The following is a 27,273-nucleotide window of genomic DNA, read 5'->3' as shown; positions in this document are numbered from 1 at the left end:
CCACTTGATAGCAAGTCCACCGGAGCCACGGCCCAGAGACACACAGATGCAAGGTAAAAAAAAAAAATGTATGTTGAGTTTGTTGATGCTTACTTTGATTTGGTGGTTTCTGATGCTATCCTGCTTTACAGGTGCACCACTTTGAAACCATATGTTTGCTTGTCCAGTAAGTGGGAAGACTATACAATAATCACTGATTATGATTTGACGCGGTTACATACTCGCGGCAAAACAGGATACATCAATTTACCGGGCGGCGGGTCTCCACAGCAACGTCGCACCGTGTAGTGACGCCAACCAGGCGGATGGCAAGTAGGCGTAGCTCCTTCCCAGGTCCGCGTGGGCGGCCCCGTGTGGTAGGGAGAGCGAAACACGACACCCCTAGAGAGGAAGGGGGGTAGAGAATACGGAGTGAGTGGAAAATGAAAAGTCTGTAGAAAGAGAAAGAGAAGAAAAAAAACGTGGTTCCATACTACTCAGATTGAGAATTTTCCTTGAGTTGTTTTGACTGCTGGAATGATGATGTGGAAGATTCGACCATGCAACATTGTAACGCGGTTAAACTGATGAGCTAAATAATTAGAACCGAGTGTTACAAGGCATTCCCCCGTTATCGGCACGACGGACATAAAGTTCAACGCCATTCAGAGCTGCCGATTGGATTTATACAAAGCTAGAACATCATTCGTCTCAACGAGTTGTGAAAAAAGGACACAAAAAAAGACAACTTGGAGCTCAAAAGTAACTCGGGAACAGTAGGGGGGCAGGGGTTTAGAGAGCTTGAGAACTGGGGGATTTAGGCTAAGCTTAGAAACGGAAAAGTTTTAAAGCTAACGAGGAATTTTGCAACATATCAAGAAGAACAACGAAGTCCGGGTGTCGAAGCTCGAAATCAAACGGGAAACTGTCTGAATTGACCAGAGTCACCATGAAAACCCCGGGGGATACGGGTAAGTTACGATCATGTTCGCGGACCAACTATTGTCCGAATGGAACCGTCTGTCCCTGTTGTCCACTGGAAAGTGCTTGATACTCTATGGCGCTCGACTGGCATTTGTTATTGTTTCACGTAACAACACAATCTCACCTGCATACATTCATGGCAAATGATACACTTGTAATGATCTACCATTGTGTGATAAATGACCCATGGTTATCGTACTAATAACTTAGTGAGAACTCTGCCTAATGAGACGTTGAAAAGCCATACAAGCTATCGCACTAGGCTAGTTAGCTAACTAACGTTAGAAATGAATTGCCGCAATTTCCAACTCGAGTACCATGCAGAGCTAGCTAGCTAACTTGTCAGGGAAAGTTTGAGGTAAGTATGGAACATCCGTTGCTCACACAACTATTTGTTAGCAAACCGTTTACTATATCGGTGTCTGATAGCGAAGTTTACATGGCTATTATTAGTCGAGGCAGTTAGCTAACCAACTTTCAAACTTCCACACTTGACTAGCTAACTCGCCCAAAATGGACATTCCTGGCGAGTAACATTAGCCCAAGGTAACGTTAGCACTACTGACCTGTTGATGAACAAAATAGTTAGTTTATTTTCTTAGTTTTCTCCATTAACTAATTAGAAACCAGGGATGTTAGTTGGGCATTGTAGGACACGCATTCGACATTTAGCCACTGCTTTTCAGCCCCGTTTTCATTATCTTCAGCACAAAACCACAAAGCATCACATATGTGAGAACTTTTCTACGTTTTTCTAGAAAAAAAGAAATGAAGTAGAAGTTGTACTCGCTGACATCAATTTAAAACATGTCAAACACTGAGTTTCCCAATGAAGTGGGGAGCTTAAATGCCCCCCACCCAGATAGACATTTTTCAGATTTTGAAAATCAAAGATTTAAAACAATTTTTCATTCTACCCTGTGACGTCACAGAGAAGCATTTTTTTAGGATCTTTGTCTTTTTAACCACAGATCATATTTTGTTTTATTTAACCAGGTAGGCTAGTTGAGAACAAGTTCTCATTTACAACCGTGACCTGGCCAAGATAAAGCAAAGCAGTGTGACAACAGAGTTACACATGGGATAAACAAGCGTACAGTCAATAACACAATAGAAAAATCTGTATGCAGTGTGTGCAAATGAAGTAAGGAGGTTAGGCCATAGTGGCGAAGTAATTACAATTTAGGTAATTAACACTGGAGTGATAGATGTGCAGATGAGGATGTGCAAGTAGAAATACTGGTGTGCAAAAGAGCAGAAAAACAAATATGGGGATGAGGTAGGTAGTTGGTTGGATGGGCTGTGTACAGCTGCAGCGATCGGTAAGCTGCTCTGACAGCTGATGCTTAAAGTTAGTGAGGGAGATATAAGTCTCCAACTTCAGTGGTTTTTGCAATTCGTTATGGTGCTGGATATAATTAGTAAGGTTGAAAAGTGACAGAATTGCCCTTTTAACTCGGGCACAACTTTTCAAAGTTCCATTAACTAGCTAGCTAGAGTAGCTAAGTTGTTTAATGCCAACATTACATGCATCATGGGGGACATGCCTGTCCGATACCATTGTCATTGGTCCGATACCATTGTCATTGGTCCGATATCTCTTATGAGTGTGCCTAAAATTCGGGAATGTTTTGGCTAATCCAAAATTTTGCCAGCCAACAAACACTAGGCAATTGAACATTTTTGTATTTGTATTATTATTCTTATTAATTGTTGAAGCCTTAGCAAAGTAGCTACTGTAGTTCCAGTCATTTGCAAATTACCTATGCCCTTTTGTTTGTGGTTTAAAAATGGGCCAATAGAAGTATATTTGCAGGAACCCCCATATGCAGGAACACCCTGAATTGCGGGCCGCAATCACACCCTTCTGCGTCCCTGAGTAGGTCTAGTTCGCAGATCGAGTCCTTCTCTAGTTTAATACAAATAGGTGTGTCATGCATCATGTCACACTGCAAAGGGTTGGCAGGTTGCCTAGTGGTTAGAGCGTTGGGCCAGTACCCGCAAGGTTGCTAGATCGAATCCCCGAGCTGATAAGTTAAAAATCTGTCATTCTGCCCCTGAACAAGGCACTGTTCCTAGGCCGTCATTTAAATAAGAATTTGTTCTTAACCGACTTGCCTAGTTAAATAATAAATATATATATTACAATACACACTGAGTATCAACGCAATATTACGAAGGTGTTTCTAAAGTTTGGTTTACTCACTGTATTTCAGAGCATGGTGCTATGTTAACCAGCCTATATAGTGCCTTGATAAAGTATTTCCACACCACTTGACTTTTTCCACATTTTGTAGTTACTACCTGAATTTAAAGGATAAAATAGAGTTTTTTTTGCCACTGGCCTACTACACGCAATACCCCGTAATGTCAAAGTGTAATTACACTGAACAAAAATAAAACGCAACATTCAACAATTTAAGATTTTACTGAGTTGTAGTTCAAATGAGGAAATCAGTCAGTTGAAATAAATTCATTAGACCCTAATCTATGGATTTCACATGACTGGGAATGCAGATATGCATCTGTTGATCACAGTTACCTTTAAAAAAAGAAAAGAAAGCTAGGGTTGTGGATCAGAAAACCAGTCAGTATCTGGTGTGACCACCGTTTGCCTCATGCAGCGAGACATCTCCTTCGCATAGAGTTGATCAGGCAATTGATTGTTGTCTGTGGAATGTTGTCCCACTTCATCTTCAATGGCAGTGTGAAGTTGCTGGATATTGGCGGGAACTGGAACACGCTGTCGTACACGTCAATCCAGAGCATCCCAAACGTGCTCACTGGGTGACGTCTGGTGAGTATGCAGGACGTGGAAGAACTGTGACATTTTCAGCTTCCGGTAATTGTGTCCAGATCCTTGCGACCTGGGACCGTGCATTATCATGCTGAAATATGAGGTGACGGCGGTGGATGAATGGCACAACAATGGGCCTCAGGATCTCATAAAAGTATCTCTGTGCATTCAAATTGCCATTGATAAAATGCAATTGTGTTCATTGTCCGTAGCTTATGCCTGCCCCTACCATAACCTCACAGCCACCATAGCGCACTCTGTTCATAATGTTGACATCAGCAAACCGCTCGCCCACATGGCGCCATACACGCTGTCTGCCATCTGCCCGGTACAGTTGAAACCGGGATTAATCTGTGAAGAGCATACTTCTCTAGCGTGCTAGTGGCTATCGATGGTGAGCATTTGCTCACTGAAGTCGGCTATGACGCCGAACTTCAGTCAGGTCAAGACCCTAGTAAGGACAACGAGTTTCTGACAGTTTGAAAAATTATTTGGTTGTGTAAACCCACAGTTTCATCAGCTGTCCGTGTGGCTGGTCTCAGACGATCCAAAAGATGAAGAAGCTGGATGTGGAGGTCCTGGGCTGATGTGGTTACACATGGTCTGCGATTGTGAGGCCTGTTGGATGTACTGCCAAGTTCTCTAAAACAAAGTTGGTAGAGAAATTAACATTAAATTCTCTGGCAACAGGTCAGGTGGACATTCCTTCAGTCAGCATGCCAATTGCATGTTCCCTCAACGTGAGACATCTGTGGCATTGTGTTCTGTGACAAAACTGCACATTTTAGAGTTGTCATTTGTCCCCAGCACAAGGTGCACATGTGTAATGATCATGCTTTTTAATCGGCTTCTTGGTATGCCACGCCTGTCAGGTGGATCGATTATCTTGGCAAAGGAGAAATGCTTACTCACAGGTATGTAATCAAATTTGTGCACAAAATCTGAGAAGCGTTTTGTGCGTCTGGAACATTTCTGAGATCTTTTATTTCAGAAACATGGGACGAACATTTTACATTTTGCATTTTATATTTTTGTTCTGTGTATGTTTTTCCAAATGAATTAAAGCTGAAATGTCTTGAGTCAATAAGTGTTCAACCCCTTTTGTTATGGCAAGCCTAAATAAGTTCAGGACTAAACATTTGTGTAACAAGTCACATACGTTGCATGGATTCACTCTGTGTGCAATAATAGTGTTTAACATGATTTTTGAATGACTACCTCATCTCTGTACCCCACACATACAATTATCTGTAAGGTCCCTCAGTTGAGCAGTGAATTTCAAACACTGATTCAACCGCAAAGACTATGAAGAATTTCCAATGCCTCGCAAAGAAAGGAACCTATTGGTAGATGGGTCAACATTTTTAAAAGCAGATATTGAATATCCCTTTGAGCATTGTGAAGTTATAAATTACTCTTAGGATGGTGTATTTAATACACACAGTCACTACAAAGATATAGTTGTCCTTCCTAACTCAGTTGCCGGAGAGGAAGGAAACCGCTCCGGGGTTTCACCATGAGGCCAATGGTGACTTTAAAACGGTTAGAGTTTAATGGCGGTGATAGAACTGAGGATGCATCAACATTGTAGTTACCCCACAACGTAATTGACGGAGTGAAAAGGAAGCCTGCACAGAATAAAAATATTCCAAAACATGCATCCTGTTTGCAACAAGGCACTAACATAATCCTGCAAAATAATGTGGCAAAGCAATTCAATTTTTATCCTGAATACAAAGTGTTATGTTTCGGGCAAATCCAATACAACACATACTTGTGGCTGCATCATGTTACGGGTATGCGTGCAATCATTCAGGAGTTTTTCAGGATAAAAAACATTAACTGAATGGAGCTAAGCACAGGCAATATCCTAGAGGAAAATGTGTTGTCTGCTTTCCACCAGACACTGGGAGATGAATTCACTTTTTCGGCAGGACAATAACCTAAAACACAAGGCCAAATCTACACTGGAGGTTCTTACCAAGAAGACATTGAATGTTTCTGAGTGGCTGAGTTAACAGTTTTGACTTAAATCTATGGCAAGACCTGAAAATGGTTGTCTAGCAATGATCAACAACCAATTTGACAGAGCTTGAAGAATTTTGAAAATAATAATGGGTAAATGTTGCACAATCCAGGTCTGGAACGTTATTAGAGACTTACCCAGAAAGACTTGCAGCTGTAATCGCTGCCAAAAGTGACTCTAACATGTATTGACTCAGGGTGTTGAAAACATATCTAATCAAGATATATTAGCTTGTGTTTATTTTTTTATATTTTTTTTTACAAATGTTAGAATTCTTCTTCTTCACCTTTACAGAGTATTTTGTGTTGTTTCGTTGACAGAAAATTACTTTAATTCATTTTAATCCCACATTGTAACATCACAAAATGTGGACAAGGTGACTAATGGGATGTGGGAACTGGGAAGCTAAAGGGTGAGGTAAAATGTGGATTTTGTTTTCATACACCAACTGTTATTCTGGCCTTGGGCCTTCAGTCAGCACCCCACCCAGGTTCCTCTATTGTGCAGGATTCCAGGTATCTCTTACTACCTCTGAAAAGAAAGATTGCAGGAGGAGCAGTTGTACATCCCCCAAGGCAGATTTCGTTTTCCTAAGTAGTTTCATGGCGTGCACTCCACTCATTGGTTCAATTTGTTCCTGAATGCGTCACATTTCGGGAATCCATCTTGTAGGCTCAGCCACTGTCCTCCCACATCTGTGTCCCAACTCCGCTCTCTAACAACTGGGTCATTATTAGGGCTGACCCCATTTAGTCGACTGGCCGAAAGGCTGTCGGGTTGACCGAGAGTCCTTTTAGTCGAGCAGTAACAAAAAAATAATCCTGGTGTACAAGACACCTGTCTGGTTCGTGCCTGTCTGTTTGGACTAATCCATTGTGGAGGCCGTGGCACAGTCCATCCAGTCGAAGAAGACATTTGCTATGGAAATTGTATATGGTTATATTATGTAAGAACAATTGTGCAACAAATAAGATGATTTAATAACAAATGCGCCTTCTCCCGCGTTGGATAATGGTCCCTGTCTGGAGTTGTGAAACACACCAGTGCATTGTTGAGTTGACGTCTTCTAGACCATGTTGCTATGTGCATAATAGCACAGTTAGCCAGCATGTTAGTATTGAGAACAACACGGGCAGAGGCAGCAGCGGTGTTGGATGAGAAAACAGCCCTCGACTTCATTGTCGAAGAAAAATGAGGAGAGCAGAAACTCCAACTTAATTAGGCCTATAATCAATAACCTAACTTTTTAAATGTGCCTTGCTTTATAAATCATATCAACATACATAAGACAGATTATGCTTCTGTTTGAGTGTTTGTTTAGTAGCCTACTGATTTCTATGAGCACCAAGCCTCAGGCAACCACAACATGTCACCCAAAAAAGTTGCTGGATCAAATCCCAGAGCTGACAAGGTAAAAATCTGCCGTTCTGCCCCTGAGCAAGGCAGTTAACCCACTGTTCCGTGGTGCCAAAGGCGTGGATGTGGATTAAGGCAGCCCTCCACACCTCTCTGATTTAGAGGGGTTGGGTTAAATGCAGAAGACACATTTCAGTTGAATGCATTGTTCTCCAACTGACTAGGTATCCCCCTTTCCCTTTTTAATCTATGCTATGCTGTAATAAAGGCTTAAAACTTTATTTTTATTTTTCTTATTTTAATTAGACCAGTCTCTCTGGTATTATAATTTGCGCTGTTCCAAATTGTCAGAACTAAAATTGTTAATAATGATGATAATAACCCTCCTTTTTCCTTGATCTCCTTATTAATATGATGACCCTAATAATAACAATAAGTCATGTGGTTATCATTAGTGGGCTTAGTATAGTATCCTTGTATAACCACCATTAAGATGTAGGCTTAAGAGCGTTTAGTCTTGATACCGGAACTTACTAGGGCGCATATTTCAGTACTCATATAGGCTACTGAATCAATCAATCATTTATTCGTTAATGTCATCACACCGCATAGGAGTCATTCATGATTTGAAATGCAATCCAAGCATTTTAGTTTTAAAATAAAGTGACCATTGAATAATTTGTCTAAACCATTTCGTTTTTGGAAATTGCATTCACGAATAAATGCAACTGTTTTTACTCTTTGCTGTAATAAATGCTTTATAATTATTTTTTTTACAACACTCTCTTATTAGCTTATTTATTTAGAGCTGTTTACTTTGTTCCAAACGGCCAGAAAAATTATTGTACTCTAACAGCACCTGTTTGGTATAATTTAATATCCACACGGCGCTTGCTCCTTCTCTTTCTTGATCTCCATATTTTCCACAACTAGTCACATTTATTCCGCATATCCGACTTATCCTTTATCTCCTGAGCAACCAGTAAACATTCCCCCGTTTTGAGTTTGTTACATCCTCTCCATCCATTTTGCTGTCGTGTGTTACGGTGTTCAGTTTATAACCAATTTATTTAATGTAATTATGATATGCTCTAGGTCAAGCCCTATTGGTCATGTGCATACGATGCATACATGTGTCACTTAAAGAGAGCAAGGGTTGAGGGAATAGGGAATGTTATTCCTAAACAAATGTTTTTCCTAAAAACTTTTCAGTCGGAAATGGATGTAATTATGTTGCAGCTTCAGCAACACGGACAGCGCGATACACATTGATGTTCTGCCGCGGTCGCTGCAGCAGGGAGGCGAGGGAGACAACGGCTGCTAGTCACAGTCACACTTTTTTATTTTTTTATTATTACACAGCGCCGCAAGTCTGAGCCAGGCCCAGCACAATCAATTGTGGTCAGACTCCCTCTAGTCATTTGTGTCTTTTAAAAAATTTTTTTTAATCAAACAGTTCGCTTAAAGCATCAGACAAGCTCAGTGCTTATAGTTGATTTGATTTAAACACATAGGATGTGTCTATATATGGAAAAATACACGTTTTAACATTTCTACCAATCGATTGGTTGAAAGAACAGACTCTTGGTCGACCAATATTTTTAATTTGTTTTGTCTGAGACGGCCCTAGTCATTATGCCACACGGGAGTAACTTTATGCTACTCTGTGTTAATATTGTAATATAGCCTCGTGCCAACATTCCAGGAAATATTGATAGTGTGATTACAAAATAATAATAATTCTCTCTATAGGTAATGATATTCAGGCACATATTTATGTTGTAGATTATAGAATGTCATATAGGTCTACATGGTTCTCAAATCCACATAGAGTGAAGTCTGTTTCATTGGGAACATTGCGCGCTCCTGGCTGACTGGCCCAGGTGAAACAGCGCATTGGTGCCTTGTCAACTGCACTGGGAGTCCAGTTAAATGGGTCACACCGCTCCCATCCTGGTAGGACGCGAGTGGAGTGTGGCTCGCTAGCTCCAATTTTCCACTTGTGTTACTCATTATGTCAACCCGCCACGTAAAACATCACAGCTGTTGCCGGGCACTTTTTGTTGTCTTCTCCTGTGTGCGAAGTGAAAGGACCCATACATGAGCAATTAGCCTGCACAGGCCACTGCATGTGACTGCTGGGGTGCTCATGTTTGTCAGTGGGAATATTCAACACAGCTCCTGTCTGCATTTTCAAACATGACTGTCAGGAAAGCAAATTAGTAAGCGTAGTGGATTGAATTAGGCCTAGGCTGATAGCGTATCCCCAACATGTTGGCTAGGCCTAGCTGACCAAGTAATAGATGACGGTTGTGGAAAACCCATAATAAACAGGTTATGACTGTCGTCAGACTTCAAGCGTCTGATTGGCAACCTGCACCATCGCAAGTGAACTCCGTATTCTGACCCGTGATTTTTTGTTTTGTTTTGTTTGTTGTTGCCTGGAACTGTGCTTTGGTTATGGCCCACACACACACCAAGCCCAGGTAATGCAGGTCAAACAAAAGCACACACCATAGTCCATTACCCACTGACTGACTACAGTGGACTATGTGTACTACTACAGTAGGGTTTCTCCCCGTCCCGGCTTCATGGTTGAAAGGGCTCCTGCAGTGTGATGAAACGCCAGGGTAGCCCAAGTGGAACCAAATAATAGTCGGGCCGCTGAGCAGATAACATGTCAGGTCTTCTCGATCTGTGAACACCTGACAGGATACAGAGGTTCCGCCTTCTACACAAATTTACAAACTCAGAGCTTGATGTGACCCATCAATTTTAAGTCAACTTGGGTACATTTTACTCTGGAAGAGGAGCATTTCTTTCTAGAATGTCACGAATACTTAGGCTTATATGGTGGGCTTTTCTACCCCATTTGAAATCTGAACAGCCTTTAATTTAAAAAACAATTTGCATTCAAATCTAGCCTTTTGGTCTTCAACTAACATTTTTAAAGGTTTAAGTCTAGCCTAAATGAAACGGGCATAATCAGAGAAAGATGAACTTTGAAGTACTGTGTCAAAGGGACCAAAATGTCTGACATATCAGTTAACGTATACCATTTGGTGTTTAACAGATCTGTAGACAGTTTTTCTAGTACAATATTTGTTTTAATGCAAAAGGACTGCATTTGGACACAATTAACACCATCACATCATTCACCCATGGCAATCTGTGTCCCCCCAAGCTGTCAATAGTGCTGGTCGCTCTGTCCTGTGGCTTGTGGACGGAGGGGAGCACCATGGGTATTTTTTTTGTTTGTCTGCTCCAGCCCTGGATTTGGTCGGAACCCTGAGGTTTTGTCTCGCCTGTGTCTGTCAGAACTCTCTCTGGATCCTTGTGGCTTTGGCTTTTCCACGTGTGTGTGTGTGTGTGTGTGGTAGTGTGTTTTACTTCAAACTAATGTTTGTGTTAGTGGTGGACTCTCGGTGAGATTCTGAAGCGCGTCTCCTTGAACATAAGCCTGTGTGAAGGCTGGACTGGTGAGAACACAGCAGTGTGGACTCCATCCTTTTCTCACGCTACTTCACACAAACTTGACAGCTTGCACCCGATTCTTCACCAGAAGCCAGATCAAAGCGTGTAAGGTGTGAGGAAGGAGAAAGCAGAAGGGTTGGTCATTTTTACGGGCCGCGACCGAACAGAAGGGAATCTCGGCCTTGTTCCTGTTTGTCTTCAAATGGTTCCATCTTATCAGGGGAGGTTTAATTAAAACTCCTTCGGTATGTCTGTTTTCACCCTGTTTCCTCTCCAGTTGGTCAGCTTTACAGCCAGAGACCACAGATCAGAGTTAATTCAGCAGAACATTTGTTCTTTTACCTGACTCGAGTGAGAACCCCCTGAATGTCACCAAGGCCCCCCCCCCCTTTTTTTAAAAGATCAATTATGTTACTTCTATCAGACCGCCTCTAATTACAATATATAGAGGGGGAATGAAGATTTACTCTGCATTTTTTGTATTGTGCTCTGCTGAACACAGACACACACGCTCTCACTCACACGACGGTTTATTACCGGGCCGGATCCCCCACGCAGCAGTTAAATGGCTGAATGTGTTGCGTTACACACGCGCACCGCGCTCACACAGACAAATGCAGCACGCTCTTTCTCAATTCTCACGCTAGTGCTGATGCTGGTTGCAGTCTTTGTGGCGACGCCACATCGACTCCCTCTATTTTCATGCACAAAATGTCGTCTCGGAGGAGGATCCAGCGTTAATGCAGACTTAGATTAAACCGAATGAGGAAAATGTGAACGCTGAGATGGTTAAAATGGTCACCTTCAGGCAACAGCCGATCATCAATCACACACAAGTAGATAAAAACCATGTATAATAATAATATTTAACCTTTTTATTTAGCTAGGCAAGTCAGTTAAGATCAAATTCTTATTTACAATGATGGCCTACTGCCGTAGATGTTGCATGTTCCACTAAAATAAACAATGTAGCCTTCCTAAAGTTTGATTCGCACACAGCCTACATTTAGGGCTGGCACAATTACCGTATAACTGCGTAACCGGCGGATATGGACGAAGACCATCACGAAATAAATGACCATAAAACAAGTGTGTGTGTGTGTACGAACAGCTGACTAAAGACGGGGCGGCCGGGCATTCGTGAGGTTGAGGTAGTTTCTGCTGAAATAGGGACTGTACACATTCCAGTAGCCTGTATGCAGGCTACCTAAAACCGATTTGTGTAAACATCATTTAATGATGCCCTGCTATTGAACATGGCTCTGAAATTACAGCAAAATGCTCCCATGTGGCCTAATCTCTTTAGGTATTTGTATCAAGTCAATTTGAAGCTAGTTATTGATTACGAGAAGTCTCTGAGTGGAAGCACGTAGAGTACTGCCACCATGAGTACTATTACTTATGACTATGAAGACCTTTAGTCTCTATGGGAAGATGGAAAATGAAAGATGCATTAGCCGTCAGTGAAGGAATTGGCAGCGTCAGCTCTGACTGATTCATCTCGCTCCCTTGGTTTGGTGGTTTACTCTGGGCTGTGGTGACAGCCGTCGGTTAGGGGAGGGAGCCCTGATGTCGACTGTGTGCTAATCCCACAGCTGGAGCCACCTAGTTGTCGTCAGCCGCTGTCTGAACAAAAATGAAAGTAAAGACCGTCTGGAGACCTAACCACAACACAGATTGCCCCGTTTAGAACATTCTATCTGTTTCTCTGACTCTTACTCCCTCACCCCCATTTCCAGTCCCCTTTCCACTGCGTGTAGCCCCCCCCCCCCCCCGGTCCACTTTTTTTTACCCTTAACGTTTCCTTGATCTCCTGCTCTGTCTTGGCCTACTACATCTTGATCTTTCTCTCACTGACTTTCTGAATGTCTCAGTGTCCATGTTAGCTCTTGGTCTTCTCTTCCATGTCACCCCCCCCCCTTCCCCTGCTCTGTTTGCTCTTACGTTTCCAGAATCTCTCCCATCATCCAGCAAGTCTATGTGTTCGCAAAAACACAGACGTGAGATTTCATACCTCGCTGAGTGAAGTTTTGTAGCGTGCGCTGTCTGAGGATTTGAAGAGACAGATTTGGCTTAGAAGAAGCCAGACACTGCTGCGGTCTACAGAGGCCAAAGCCCCGTCTGTCTCCAACAGAGCACAGGCCATACCTCTAATCTGTGCTGCCTGGATGCCCCTGAGTTCAGAAGCCGACTTTAGTGCACCATATCATGAATCTCCCTCCTTGGCGGAATGATGCAGAATACGAATCTGAGCACAGCCAGGAGATAGTGTGTCTCAAATGATAGAACAAATACCAGAGGAGCAGGGGGTAAGATATAACAAACTGACAGGAGTTAAGACAATGGAACTCACTTGCATTTCTCCCCATGGTGTGCTTGTGATTGTCAGGCCCCTGTACCACCACCAATAACCTGGGGGCCCAGACGACTGTCTCCGTCTTTGTCACCCACAGGGGGCTGAAAGGGCCAACTGTGCAAACAGGCCAATCTGGGTCCACCCCACTGGGAGGCTGTCTGGACAGACCAGTCAGAACCCACCTTCAGACCACTGCCTTCTGGATAGGCCCATTTCCATGTCACAGCCAGGATGCTTGTCTATGAGAAAAAGCCAATCAGAGCTGACTTCTTTCAGCAGCATGTCCCACAGTGTCTGTGGTAGGCCTGATCACCGACAACAATGAGACTGCCTATAGGGAGGATGTCAGAGACCTGGCAGTGTGGTGCCAGGACAACAACCTCTCCCTTAACACGATCAAGATAAAGGAGCTAATTGTGGACTACAGGAAAAGAAGGGCCGAGCACGCCCCCCATTCACATCGATGGGGCTGTAGTGGAGCAGGTCGAGAGCTTCCTTGGTGTCCACATCACCAACAAACTATCACGGTCCAAACACACCAAGACAGTCGTGAAGAGGGCACGACAATGCCTATTCCCCCTCAGGAGACTGAAAAGATTTGGCATGGGTCCTCAGATCCTCAAACAGTTCTACAGCTGCATTATCGAGAGCATCCTGACCGGTTGCATCACCGCCTGGTATGGCAACTGCTCGGCATCTGACTGCAAGGCGCTACAGAGGGTAGTGCGTACGGCCCAGTACATCACTTGGGCCAAGCTTTCTGCCATCCAGGACCTTGATAACTGGCAGTGTCAGAGGAAGGCCCTAAAAGTGTCAGACTCCAGTCACCCTAGTCAGGCTGTACCGGAGCGCCAAGTCTATGTCCAAATGGCTTCTGAACAGCTGTTACCCCCAAGCCATAAGACTGCTGAACAGTTCATCAAATGGCTACCTGGACTATTTGCCCCTGTTTTTTTTGTTTTTTTTTACTCTGCTGCTACTCACTGTTTATCTATGTATACTCACTTTACCCCTACTGACATGTACATATTACCTCAACTAACCTGTACCCCCACACACTGACTCGGTACCCCCTGTATATAGCCTCGTTATTGTTACTTTTTAGATTTTAATTTTATTTTTTACTTTCGTTTATTTCGAAAATATTTTCTCAACCAACAATGCAGTTTTAAGAAGAAATAAAGAGTTTAGTGTTTGTAAGTAAGCATTTCACGGTAAGGTCTACACCTGTTGTGTTCGGAGCATGTAACAAATAACATTTGATTTGATTCTCTGAGGTAGTGGGGATTTAGACAATAAATACATGTCGTCCTCTTACTTGGCCTGGACCTGATTTAGTCCAGGGGTCTTGCAAATGACCCTCTTAGTACCAGCCCAGAGCATGGAGGAAAAAAGCCTGCACTGAGCCAGGCTTACCCAGCCGACAACCCTCCATGTTCCCTCTGATCGCTTCCAGGACCTCTCCAGGTCACTGGCTCTACTCTCTACGAAGTCACATGGTTCACAGCAGTCTTAACGATGTTGGGGTGAGAAGGCTTAAGCGTGTGCAAATACCTCTCAAGTGTTTTTTTTATTTATTTTTGCTATTCTACCATTCCCTCAACACTAGAACTGCTCGGCATCGGGTGACACCCCCAGTGTTCAATCGATTTTATTCTTGGAATGCCTTTGTTACAACTATGAAATGGAAAGCATATGTGTTGGAACGCGGTAACAGTTTTTTACATTTTATTTACGATAACAACAAAAAAAGCCCCATACCTCTAAGACGCCTGGTCAAATGATGTCCTCAATAGTCTAAACATCAGGATACGCGCCAAGTGTGCTTGGTAAATCGGGAAAATCCGCACAATAGCAATTCTGGCATTTCTATCACAACAGTGAACTTTTCAATGTTTTTCAGCCAATTAGAGCATCTTCACGCAATGGCATCAGTTGTCACATAAACAACGAAAGATGGTGAGTGCTTCACAGATTATTATTTTTTGGTGTGTTTTTATTTCCCCTTAAGATGTGGCGCCTGCTCTCTCAATTACATTTTGTGCTGACAATTGGGCCATAGCATTGTCGCCGGCGGGTTCAATCCGAGCGGTGCCGTCCCTTCCTCTCTCCTGTCTCACTGTTTTCAGTTGGTGGCGGCGCGGGCACCTGCTCTGTGTGCACCGTTGTGCCTTTTTTGTTTTGTTTTGCGCTTAGGCCTCGAAGGTGTAGGGATCAGGCTGAGGCTCAGAATCAGAAGGAAAATCATCAGGTGTCATGATTCACTTCTTCCCCACCATCTGAGCGTTTACATTGAGATTTTGTAGCAACCCTAACACAGCATGTGCATCCATTCGTCTTGGTCTTGTCATTTTGTAAATGACTCACGCTCTCACTGTGTACACTGAGTAGGCTGATAAGACTGCTTAGATTCGGTGGACTGATATAGGGTACATAACATTTTGAGGTAGACTGAATCAATAGAATGGCCCGCCCTGTTCATTCACAATGTGGTGATTACATAATTGTCATTCGCTTCCCCTCGCTCATCAACTCACCCATTCTCCTTTCTCATTCATCATACTTCATTTATTTCATCTGTTGTGAAAGAATTTTCGGTGTAGTTCAGGTTTGAGACCATTATCAGGGTGATTATCAGCTGGGCTGTCGGGAGGAGAGGAGCAGGGCCCTACTGTCGGGTAAAGGAGGGACAAAGGGAACCATTCACAAAATGACATGCCCTCCTAGAACTGTTTGTGATATTAAGATTCTAACAACAATGGTGTGTTTATATAGACTTATTTAAAGAAAAGTCAAGGACAGAATGGGGGCATGACTTTAAAAATGGCAGAGTTATACTTTTTTACATTTCTTTATTCATGAGCAGTCCAAATGACTGCTTTAGCGGTTCTAGTGTTAAGGGTCAAGCCTGGTCAAACAATTCCTACTCAAATCTTCAAATTGGTTGAGGTTTACCAAATACTTTATAGTGAATTATGAGTGCTGTTTTAGTTGCTAATAATATACGCACAAATCAAGTTATTATGGAGATCAACACAACTCCATTTCCTAACCTCAGGTCTCCAAGACTAGTATTTAGGAAGTCTGTCCCAGGGATCTATTGCTGAGAGTTGAGACTGAGCAGGGCCTGCACAGGCGTGCTTATAAACACTGGCTCAGAGTCCTCCCCGCACGAGGCGAGACCTGCACTCATACTCGACAGTTCCTCACATAGCAGGGAAATTGGCGCAAACACTCGCTCTGTCTAACCATCTAGGGCTGATTTAATCACAGCTTGCACTGCACGGAACTCCCCTAGACGCGTCTGGTTTCTGTCTGGGCACAGTTGGCCGGCGCACCTCGGGATCCATTACACCGTCGCAGTCCAGCCCCACAACGGTCCAACCACCGTCGCATTCTAACTCGCTTTCATCTCGGTGGCGTCGACATTGACGGTTGTTGATGTAAAGATGACGATCGCATATCAAGAGTTTCTTTACTCTTCTCAACTCCTTAACACCCCCTTCTCTCCTACACGTTAATTTACTTTTCTTCTGTCTCATTCCTGGGTTTTTAAGCCACCCCCTTCTCTCACTTTTAATACTTGGACCCATCTGGCTTTAGGGCTCCCGAGTGGCGCAGTGGTGTAAGGCACTGCATCTCAGTGCTAGAGGCGTCACTACAGACCCTCGTTTGATTCCAGGCTGTATCACAACCGGCCATGATTGGGAGTCCCATAGGGCAGCACACAATTGGCCCAGTGTCGTTAGGGTTTGGCCTGGGTAGGCATCATTGTAAATAAGAATTTGTTCTTAACTGACTTGCCTAGTTAAATAAAATCATGAGTTGGTGTTGATGGCCATGTCTGTAGGATCGGGAACTATTAGCCCTTATGCTAGCATGAGTCAATGTTAGCATCCACTTTTTAGCATCAAGCAGCTTTTGTGCTTGCTTTCTTGTTTTTTTGACAGTGTTCGCCCTCTCGCAATATAACAAACGGTGTTTGTCAATACAGTGCACCGTGGCATGTCCCTGTTGAAAGTCAATGGAGGGTAAGTCCAGTGGCGACGCTCTACTCACTCGGAGAACAAGTCCATTCGCCCCCGTGCCCTCACCTACCCATCTCTGTGGCCAGACAGCCATCACTAGCAAACGGAGGTCAGCCAACCTTTTCCTGAAGTTAAATATAGAGCCAGCAAAGAATAGGAGGAAGGGAGGGAAAAGGGGGAATTGATGGCGGGAACAGGGTGAGAAAGAGACGGAGCCACTGGTCTCAGAGCAGTTGGCGTTCAGGACAATGCACACCTGTTAATAAAGCTACTATTATAAACACATGACGTCATAGGGCCGTTTTAATAAAAGTAGCTGTATTGAAAGCCTCATATGAAAATGGTTCTCGTGTAAAGATCCTGTGTGTTCTGCTGGAAGGGAAATTCAGGTTCCTGGAATAATAGGTTCTCTGGTGGTAGTCCTAAAAATACACTTTCTGTCACTACTCCTTCCGTTCTTTCTCTGAAAGACCCAGGGAAAATGGTTGGACGACTGTGCATTCTTACTGACCTCATACACTTGATGTTCGTTGGGTCATTATGGCCAACTACATGACTCTAGTCCCAGGTATCAGCACACCACACGTGTGTTATTATGGTGCTGCGCTATGAGCGTGTTTACCTGTGTGTTATTCCTATCATAGTTACTGTCACCCGCAGGACCAGCAGCAGTCCCACCAGGACCACTTGTAGTTAGCGCAACAGAGCAGAAAACAGGCTTGTAATAGCTGTGTTTTTTTTTTGCACTCCTCTGTCTAGATAGGAGCAGCGTTGCGAGTGTTAGAGATTTGTTGTACGTGACGGACACCGGTGAATGTCTGTCGTTTTCACAAGGCGGCCGGCTAATGGACAGTGGAACCGTGAACTTTCATCAGTGAAACCACAGATGACAAGATGTTCTCTCTCTTTATCCTTTGACGCCTCCTCTTCCCTGGCCCCTCTTCGCCCAATTTCTCTCTTACCTCTGTCCTCCCCCCACATACTTTCTGAACAAAAAATGAGGAACCTTTTAATTGAATTAGTTTTTGTTCGGTGTGTTTATTTATAGAGCTAAAGTACCCTGTTGCTAGGCGATGGTGTCAGAGGGAGCGAAGAAAAGAAAGGGATGGCAGCGCGGAGGGGAAAGGCGTTCTCCATGTGAAAGCTGAATGACAAACAAGAACAGGCCATGAGTCAGCACTGACGCACGCTCAGTGGGCACTGCTGCTCTTCGTGTGTGTGTGTGTGTGTGTGTGTGTGTGTAGCACTCTGCACCCACTTTACCTTTTCCGTACATGTGTGTTTGTTCAATTTGCTCACTTGCTTTCACGTTCTCTGTTCCTGCTGTGCGTCGGCACCAGCTTCCCAGCATCTGCCCAAGTGGTACAGATGCTGAAGTGGCGCCATTTGATCTGGGCCCTATTGTCTACGATGTGGGAATGATATGCGTGTGCTTTATGGGCTGTGAAGCATCAGATGGCTATCAGGACCATTCATTGTTTAGTCATTTCAGATGAGACCATTGAAGTAGTTCAGTGGTTTGGCCTATCCTATTGCTTTGAATGAGTCTCGTGTCATAGGCTTTTAACTGGGTGACTTGCAAAATGGAATCTACCTTCATGGTTTCAACGTGTAGACTTACAAAGAGGTTTAGTGACAAGGGGCATCACAGTCATTCTGGTGCAGCAGCATTTGACCTGGAATGAAGATTTATAGTGACAAATGTGGACTTTGGCCCAACAGGTGGTTCAATGGGACAATGCCTGCATTGCGGACTGTGTTTTTTTTATCTAAGTGTTTACTCTACTATTCTAGATATGTCCTAATGTTTTCCTATGGCAACATAAATACCTCTGGTATGCACTCCGTAGGGCGTTTTTATGTGTTGTGTTGTGCCCATATGTTTCTATGAGAGATTGTTCTCGGCCTGGTTGCTAGAGCACATTTAGTCCTAAGGAGGTGTGTGTGTGTGTGTGTGTGTGTGTGTGTGTGTGTGTGTGTGTGTGTGTGTGTGTGTGTGTGTGTGTGTGTGTGTGTGTGTGTGTGTGTGTGTGTGTGTGTGTGTGTGTGTGTGTGTGTGTGGTTATGTCTCTGCTAGTCTGCCTGGTCTTCTATTGAAGTGGTGTTGAGTCTTTAAGGACAACCTACATCGCTAAAACACATATTCGCTCTCACATGTTCTGTGTCTAATGCTCGTTCTATCTTTTTATTTTGTCTTCACGCTCAAGGCTGATATACGATGAACATGAAACTGATAGGAAAGCACCAGGCCCAATCCCTGTACAGCTTTGACTTCAAACTCAAAACAAATTTACCCCAAAAACCAACCTCCTTTGCTTTTATACGCTGATCCCAGCACAGCTCTGTAAGACTCTTTTTATCCAAAGTGACTTAGTCAGTAATCTTCTTGTGACCCGCCACATGGGAATGAAACACACAATTCGAAAATGTTATTTTTTTTTAACCCATTCTTCAACCCTTTGTCGACTCTCCACTACCCGCCTTTCCCTGTTGCCTCTGATTTCCTCACCCCCATGTTCCACCAACCCCAGCGTATAAACACTACACCTCCATCTAACCCCTTCTCTCCTTCTCCCCGTCAACAGGGTTCGCCTTCCCCGACTGGGCCTACAAGCCCGAGTCCAGCCCCGGCTCGCGACAGATCCAGCTGTGGTGCTTCATCCTGGAGCTGCTGCGGAAGGAAGAGTACCATGAAGTCATCGCCTGGCAGGGCGACTACGGAGAGTTTGTCATCAAGGACCCCGAAGAGGTGGCCCGACTGTGGGGCGCCCGCAAGTGCAAACCTCAGATGAACTACGACAAGCTGAGCAGGGCGCTTAGGTAAGAAACGGGAACAACTGTCGCTCGACTTTGGGATTCTGGGTATTGTAGGATGAAGAAGGAAGTGAGCGAATCTCTCTTGCAAAATAGATTTTATATCAGTGTGAGAAACCTGTATAAATACAGATTGAATGGTATTTTGTTCTTAGACCAGGAGTGGGGGAAGTCTGTAGTCAGGGCTGCAGTGTGCTTAAACTTCTGCTTCAGCTCTAACACCCAACTCAACTAATATCTCTCTATTTGAAGACCGTTTTTAGCTGATTTAAGTTGGGCCGGAATAATGAGAGCTCTGGAGTGGCTCCCTCCTCGTTACTCTTTCAATGAGAGGGGGAGGAGAACGCAGGAGCAAGCAGGGAGCGCAGTTCATCACGACTTGTTGATCTCCGATGTACGTCAAGGTCCCTCGTTTTAATGTGACGGCTCATTTGGATAACGTTTGTCTTTTAGAAACGCGCACACACCGCAGAGCACGTGGGAGGAAGAGAGCTTTTATTTAGTCCTCAGTCTGTACTCACTCCCTCACTCAATCGCACACATCTCTGGCTATCGCGCACACACACACACACACACACTTAGCAGGCAGCGCTGGCCACATACTGGCTTGTCAGCGTCACCTTCAAGTCGTAGGTTGGTGTGGGTCAGCTAGTGCTCATCCTACCAATGACTCGTCACAGCTGCTTTCTCTGCCAGTCCTCCTCCATCCCATCTGCGCCTTGTCGGTTTGTTTCTATAGTAAACTAGTCTCCTCGATCGCTCTGACCCTGACCTATGGTACTTTTGTTCTATCATAAAACACTTCAATGAAAGTCGTTTTCCATTCTGAAGTAATTGAAAGACTGCAATGTTCTTTCCTCATTAGGGTTCAGGCTTTGATTCGGGGGCTGCCCGGGCTGCGTTAGTGTTCAAAATGGGCTGCTGTAAAGCTGTGGCATTCAGGCAGTAGTAACGTTAGCCCTTGGTGCTTTGTTTGAAGTGAGTTCAAATGTTCTTCAAAGCACCGTAGCCCATGTGTGTCCCCGCATGTTTCGCCTAGCTCTGTGTGTGTGTGTGTGTGTGTGTGTGTGTGTGTGTGTGTCAACTCCAGTAAAGTCACTCGCCGTATCACACAGTGTGTGCTTGTGTTGGCGCTCGCGTGGTACTTCCTGGCCTCCCCCCCACGTGTTCGAGTCCTCTCTTTCTGCGCCTGTGAACATTATGTTCCAGTCCAAACCTCTCGTCTCCACTTCACATCGTCTATATCAAAGCAAGCACCAGGCAGCCCTCTACTATCACTGTCATTTAGCAAGTGTGTAGGTGGGAGCCCACTCTAGTCATAATTTGTAGTCGCGGCAATCGGGAAGAGGCCCTTCATTCATCGAGTCGGTGCGGACACTGAGTGAGAGGATCAGCAATAAAAAGGCTAGAACTATCTGCCTTTTGGTAGTGCACTCAGTCTCTGAGGACTTCCTCCCACTCAGTGCAACAGGAGTTCTTCAAGACTGAATCACTTTCCCTGTGTGTTTTATTGAACCGTTATTTGTAAATGTTTGTCTCATTGAGGTAAAACACATCTTGCAAGAGAGACGTACTATTCTACAGAGTCCAGTCATTACGTTTCATTTTGTGGCATGGTTGGTTACGGCACATAATGATACCCTTAGATGAACAACTACACAGTGATGGATGCTGCACGTTTTGGTTTTTTTTTTCTGTGTATTGCACTCAGTAATGCTGAAAAGTATGTAATTGAATGTATTTAATCCTTATTTAAACAAAGGGTTAGTAACCATGCAAACCTTGACCCCCCCCAGATATTACTACAACAAGAGAATCCTCCACAAGACCAAAGGGAAGAGGTTCACCTACAAGTTCAACTTCAACAAGCTGGTGCTGGTCAACTACCCCTTCATCGACATGGGCTCTGGTCAGTACTCTGTCTGTAGTCTGGTTAAAAACCCACCAGAGACCGTCACTGGCACAGAGTGATCCGAGACATCAACATTGTTAGCAGTTCCAGCAGTCTAGATGAATATGTTATAAAGTGTCCATCGTTGGGAAGTCTGAACTATTAAAGTGTTTCCATAAAGGCCTCGTATGTATTTACAGAGAATGAATTGTATTGTTTTTTTTAATGCATCTGTCCAATTACAAGCGTATCAAAGACTACACTAATACAGATCTGAGTGCTTAACCCATAGTAGCGCCGTTTTGTAATGGAAACGGCTACAGCGGCTGACGGGTAATGGCCCGGGCTAAGCGCTAAAACACCACTCCAACCCCATCAGGTTTATGTAGCGTAGCGATGATTGCATATGTGTTTATCCGCTTCATACCAAGTGTTTTCCCTTAAATCCCCTCCAGCGGTAATCGCAGCCACCACAGTGTAAATACAGCACCCTTGAATCCTGATACCATGTGGCATAACTGTTGCGTGACGTTTTTATTATACTCCATATGTGATGCGGTCCGGGTCTTTGACGTGTGTTTTGATATAACGGTCACACACACCCATGCCTCTCCGACGTTAACTCACTCAGCGGTTTTAGGAAAATGGAGCAACCCGACCCATGTTTGTGATGGCAAAAAAGAACAACTTTCCAATATTTAATTTTGGCACGGACGAGGATGCCAAGAATTTATTGTGTGCCACAGTTTGGCATGGCAGCGTAGGAAAGTGGAATGTAACACATGGCCACTGTGAGCAGTGTTTTTCTCCTTCTCGGTCTCTGTTTCTGTATAAAGTGACTTTTCCTCTCACTCACCTGCTTCTTCTTACTTGGTTTCACTTTCAGTCAATCATCCTATCACCTAGTGCCTCCCATTTGTTTTTCCTCTACTGTTTTCCTCATCTCTCTTTCTCTATTTTACCCTCTCTGATTACCTCAGTTTCATTCCTACCCTCTCTAACTCACTCGTCCTCTCGTCGTCTCTCTCCAGGTAGGGGAGTCCCCCAGAGCGCCCCTCCCGTGCCGACTGGGGGCAGCCACTTCCGCTTTCCCCCCTGCACCCCGTCCGACGTGCTCTCCCCCAGTGAGGACCTGCGCAGCCCGGGCGTGTTCAGCAGCGTGGCTCGCCGCCTGGGCCGCGGCTCTGTCTCCGACTGCAGCGACGGCACCTCCACCAACTCTGAGCTGGAGGAAGGCGTGGGGGGTGAAGAACGTGGCGGCGCGGGCCCTGAACGGGCATTCCGCGGCCTGCTCCACCCCCGCCTCTCCCACGACTCACTGTTTCGCACCTACGGAGGCCCTGGCGGGCTAGGCCGCCCCCCGCCCGGCCACAGGGTCCACGGTGACCCCATGTCCCCGTTCCCTGTGTCCCCCCTGCCGGGCCCTGGGGGCCTCCTGGGCCCCACGCTGTCTCCGGGCCTTTCCATGACCCCTGGCTCCCACCTGCCCTACACCCCGTCCCCCTCCCTCAGCCCCATGCTGGGCTCCCACTTCTCCTTCAACCCGGACGACATGAAGCGTTACCTGCAGGCCCACCACCAGAGCGTCTACAACTACCACCTCAGCCCCAGAGCCTTCTTCCACTACCCCAACATCGTGGTCCCCCAGCCCCACAGGCCCTCTGCCGCCCCTGACAAGCCCATGACAGCCCACCACCATGCCCCGCCCATGCCCCACTCCCATTCGCTGCACCACCACCAAGGGGAGGAGCAGCACCCCTCGCCCTTCAAGTTCAAGCTGCAGCCGCCTCCGCTGGGGCGTAAACAGAAGGACGGCTCCACCTCCTCTACCGGGGGCTCCTCCTCTAGCCTAGGCTCCTCCTATGCTGCCTCAGGGCTGCTCTCTAACTCCTCCTCCTCAGTGGGCCCAAAAATCAAGGTGAGCCAATCCCTAACCAGAATCAAGATTAGCCTGACTAACCAGCAGTTTGTTAATGTAAAAGAGATGTGCTCAACAATGACTCCTGTTGTCTCTTGTCTAGGTGGAGCCCGTCTCCGACGTCGAGTCCGATGAGGAGGTGGAGGTGACCGACATCAGCGAGGAGGACGAGCTGCTCGACGACGACGAGGGAGACGTCTTCACCCCCCCTCATCCCACCAACGGAACCGCCCCTACTGCCATCACCAACGGCAACCTGGGCGCCATCGTCGAGGACGACCTGGACGAGGATGTGTTCAAGACCCCCGCCGCCCCTCCCATGGCCCCTCTAACCCCCTCCCTGTTGGGCCTGAAGAGCGAGCCGGGCCAAGGCCCTCCCATCAGTCCCGGCGGCACCCTCTGCATCCCCCTGAAGCTGCGCTTCAAACGCCGCTGGAGTGAGGACCAGAAGATGGAGGCCGATGGCGAGCGCGATGAGGCCGAGGACAAGAAAGTGCGGGCGGAGAAACAGGTGGAGCCAGCAAGGAGGCAGTCAGAGAATGGGGAGGGGCCAAGGAGAAGCCTGTCCCTGAGTCTGCGCGCTCCTCCCCCTCCGGCCCAGCGCAGGGCCAGCTCCGAGTTGCAGAGAGCCACAGCCCAGCTCTCTCTGGAAAGCCATGGAGCTTGCTGAGGCAGGGATACCCACAATCACATGCCCGTACCTACATACACATTCACTCATATAACCAAGCATGCACATAGAAACAAGTGCCTGGGCAAAAAGCCTTTTTACTCCCATTTTCAACACGTTAAATCCAGAACATTAACAAACAGCTCAGCATGCTGTGACTGAGACACTAAGGGATGGTCATAGACACAAATGAATACTGACACCCCCTCTAAACAAAAGACCCCCCAGGGCCTAAATCCAGGATCCATCCCTTAGACCTGTACACTCCCTTTAGGTGCCTCCCATCTCCCCTCAACATCTCCTCCCAGTAACACCCATAGCTCCTTTGCCCCCCCCCCTCTATCTTCAACAGACTTGAAAAGAGATTACAGAAGTGCCTGTCTTCACGTACAATGGTTTACAAAGCAGAGGAAAGTGAGGGGCCTTGTACCAACTCTTGTCAACTATTCTATCACCTTTGACTGGGAAGGGAGCTCAGGAGTCACAACGAAGAGACTTCCCTGTCCATATCTGTCTAATCACTGGGACTGACTTAGAGAATTAGGACTGAATTTGTGTTGGAGTCAGCGCTCTCTCTTTGATCATCGTCCCCCACCGACTAGGGACAAAAAAACAAAATGGCGTGCAACCAGGCCTTAATGGACAGCTCGTGTACTGGGCAGGGTCCAGAAAGGGGAGCAGCAAAAACCCTTCAAGTTAGGAACCTACAAGTTAGGGGCCATTAATGTGGGGACCCTACATTACTTTTGCACAATCTTATAAGGAGAGTGAATCGAGGAGATTGGTGATTTGTCTGCTTGAAATGGTGTTGAAAGATTATCTTAGAGGTCTCCTCTGTTCCCCTGGTTTGAGCCGCTTCTTTCTCCCTTAGAGAGAAAGAAAAAAGGACAGTATTTGGGGAGACGCGGTGGGGCATTTGCAGTGCACGGAGGGGTAGAAGTACCTCTGTATATACAATGTTCTTGAACTGAAATGAATCGATTTTATTTTTTCTTCCCCTCACGCCCTAAAAAAGGTATACCGTGAAATGAATGAGTACCCAGGTGGGCTCATGCAAAGCCTTTTAGTGACATTTTTAACTTTTTTAATTCCTTTTATTTTCTGTATTTTAAAAATACGCAGCCTATTTTATTGAACAAACAAGACAAATTGAGATTGTGCTTTTTTTAAACTGACAGGCGACTATAAATGAATTACCCTGGCCAAATAATGTACACACACACACTCTATAGAAGCCTCGAGCATACCGTACTGAAATTTGTTGGTGTGACCTTATACACTGACTGCCACTTTGCCTTTTTTTTATACCAAGAAACAGATTCTGAATGACTAAAACCAATCCTACACATTTTATTTGAATATATTAAATACAAATGTTATAATTCAAAAAAGAATAATTTGATATGAATCAGGAAATGCTATTTTTTAATGATAACTATGTTGGGCATATATATGAGGGATCCTCTTCTCACCTTGCCTCTCTTGACAGTGGAGCTGAATTGGAAAGAGTTCTTGTGCAAGAGGAATCAGGACACATTTTATATTTATAATGTAAAAACAAGTATTCTGTTTGGGGGGGGGCTTGAAGATTGGTGGGTGAAAAGCGACCAGTAAATGAACAAATAATGGAGAAATGTTGCATTGTGGAAACTTTTAAGATTTGGGGGTCACCTTTTCTGGCCATCACTAAAGAACAGACACGCTTGTCTTGTCCCCCACCGAACCCCAACTCCAACCAGGATCTCACCCCCTCTCAGCAACCCAAACTCTCCTGGAAACACAAGGACAAGGCACCTTTGTTGTCTATTGAACCCACCGTTTGGCTGGACTTAGCCTTTGTCTTGGACCATGAACTATACTAGGAGAATGCAGCAGTAACACTCCACCACCTGAATATGTACATGTTTGAGGTAGAGCTGGTCTGCTAAGAGGGCTGTAATGCGGGTTAACCTAGAGTAAAAGGAAGGTGACATCACTAGCGAAATGATCCCCCACCCCCGTACTAGTCTCTGGCTTGGAAGACTCTTAACCAAAGAAACAACCCTCGCCCATGCAGGATATGACATCACAAAACCTCAGAGAGGGACTTCCCGTAATCTGAGAAGACGCTCTGCGGGTGCCGTCTAGGTCCCTCCAGCCTTTGTAACTCAACAAGATCCGGGCCAAAAAAAAAGACTCGCTCAGAGTTTGTTCATAGCACTAGTATGGTGTAAGTGGGTGTCTGTATGCAGATGCTGGTGTTGCCTTAGCCACCCAGCAAGTATTTTGTCCTGCCTTGCATTGTAACTGACAGCTGCCTTGTTGCTTCAAAAAAAAAGAATCTAAAAAATGTTCCTACTTTTCCCGCTCAATATTGCTGTTTTATTATTTGTCCAAAATGATTATTACTGTCATTGTTATTATTATTAACATTATTTACTATTTGATTATTTTGTACCCCTCTGGGCCTACCTCTTTTCCATGGCTATTTGAATCTCTCGTGTTTTGTATTTTATATTTTCAGTATGTATTTTCCAGACAACGACAACTCCTCCATCTTACTATTAGCTGAACTGAAATGGTAGTTGTAACTTCAACTGAGCTAGTTGTATTTGTAATTATGGAGACATGGAAAAGAGGAGCTCACATAATCCTATCACATTACCTTTGTTTTGAAATATTATCTTTTGGGGTCTTTGTGTGTATATAGATTTATTTTTGGGTAGGACTCGGTAAGAAATACATTCTATTGTTTTGACATTGTATTATTTGAATGGTGTCGTTCTCCCTCTTCTTTCACTCTCGTCTTTCTGCTTTCACTCTTCTTTCACTCTCCTTTCACTCTTTTCTTTCACTCCTTTCAGTGGTTACTTAACACTCAAAAGAGATGAGACTCCGTACCATGAGGCAACATTTATACCTTCTGTTTCTCTTGTATTTTCCCCCCTTATTTGTAATTAAATTGTAATCAGGGTTAATTAAAACAGGTAAAAATGGAAAA

General features: G+C 45.0%; 1 protein-coding gene across 1 annotated transcript; it reads left to right on the top strand.

The window, feature by feature from the left end:
* Window positions 1-365: 365 nt before the first annotated feature.
* Window positions 366-27,273, top strand: LOC106569976 (ETS domain-containing transcription factor ERF). Its single transcript, XM_014141781.2, has 5 exons — window positions 366-950; window positions 19,586-19,820; window positions 21,611-21,723; window positions 22,737-23,623; window positions 23,727-27,273. The coding sequence occupies exons 1-5, from the start codon at window positions 929-931 to the stop codon at window positions 24,291-24,293; spliced, it is 1,824 nt and encodes a 607-aa protein (XP_013997256.2). The 5' UTR covers window positions 366-928; the 3' UTR covers window positions 24,294-27,273.

Source organism: Salmo salar, chromosome ssa14, assembly GCF_905237065.1.
Source record: "Salmo salar chromosome ssa14, Ssal_v3.1, whole genome shotgun sequence".
Lineage (NCBI taxonomy): Eukaryota > Metazoa > Chordata > Actinopteri > Salmoniformes > Salmonidae > Salmo > Salmo salar.
The sequence above is the reverse complement of the archived record's forward strand: the minus strand, read 5'-3'. Positions and strand labels throughout refer to the sequence as shown.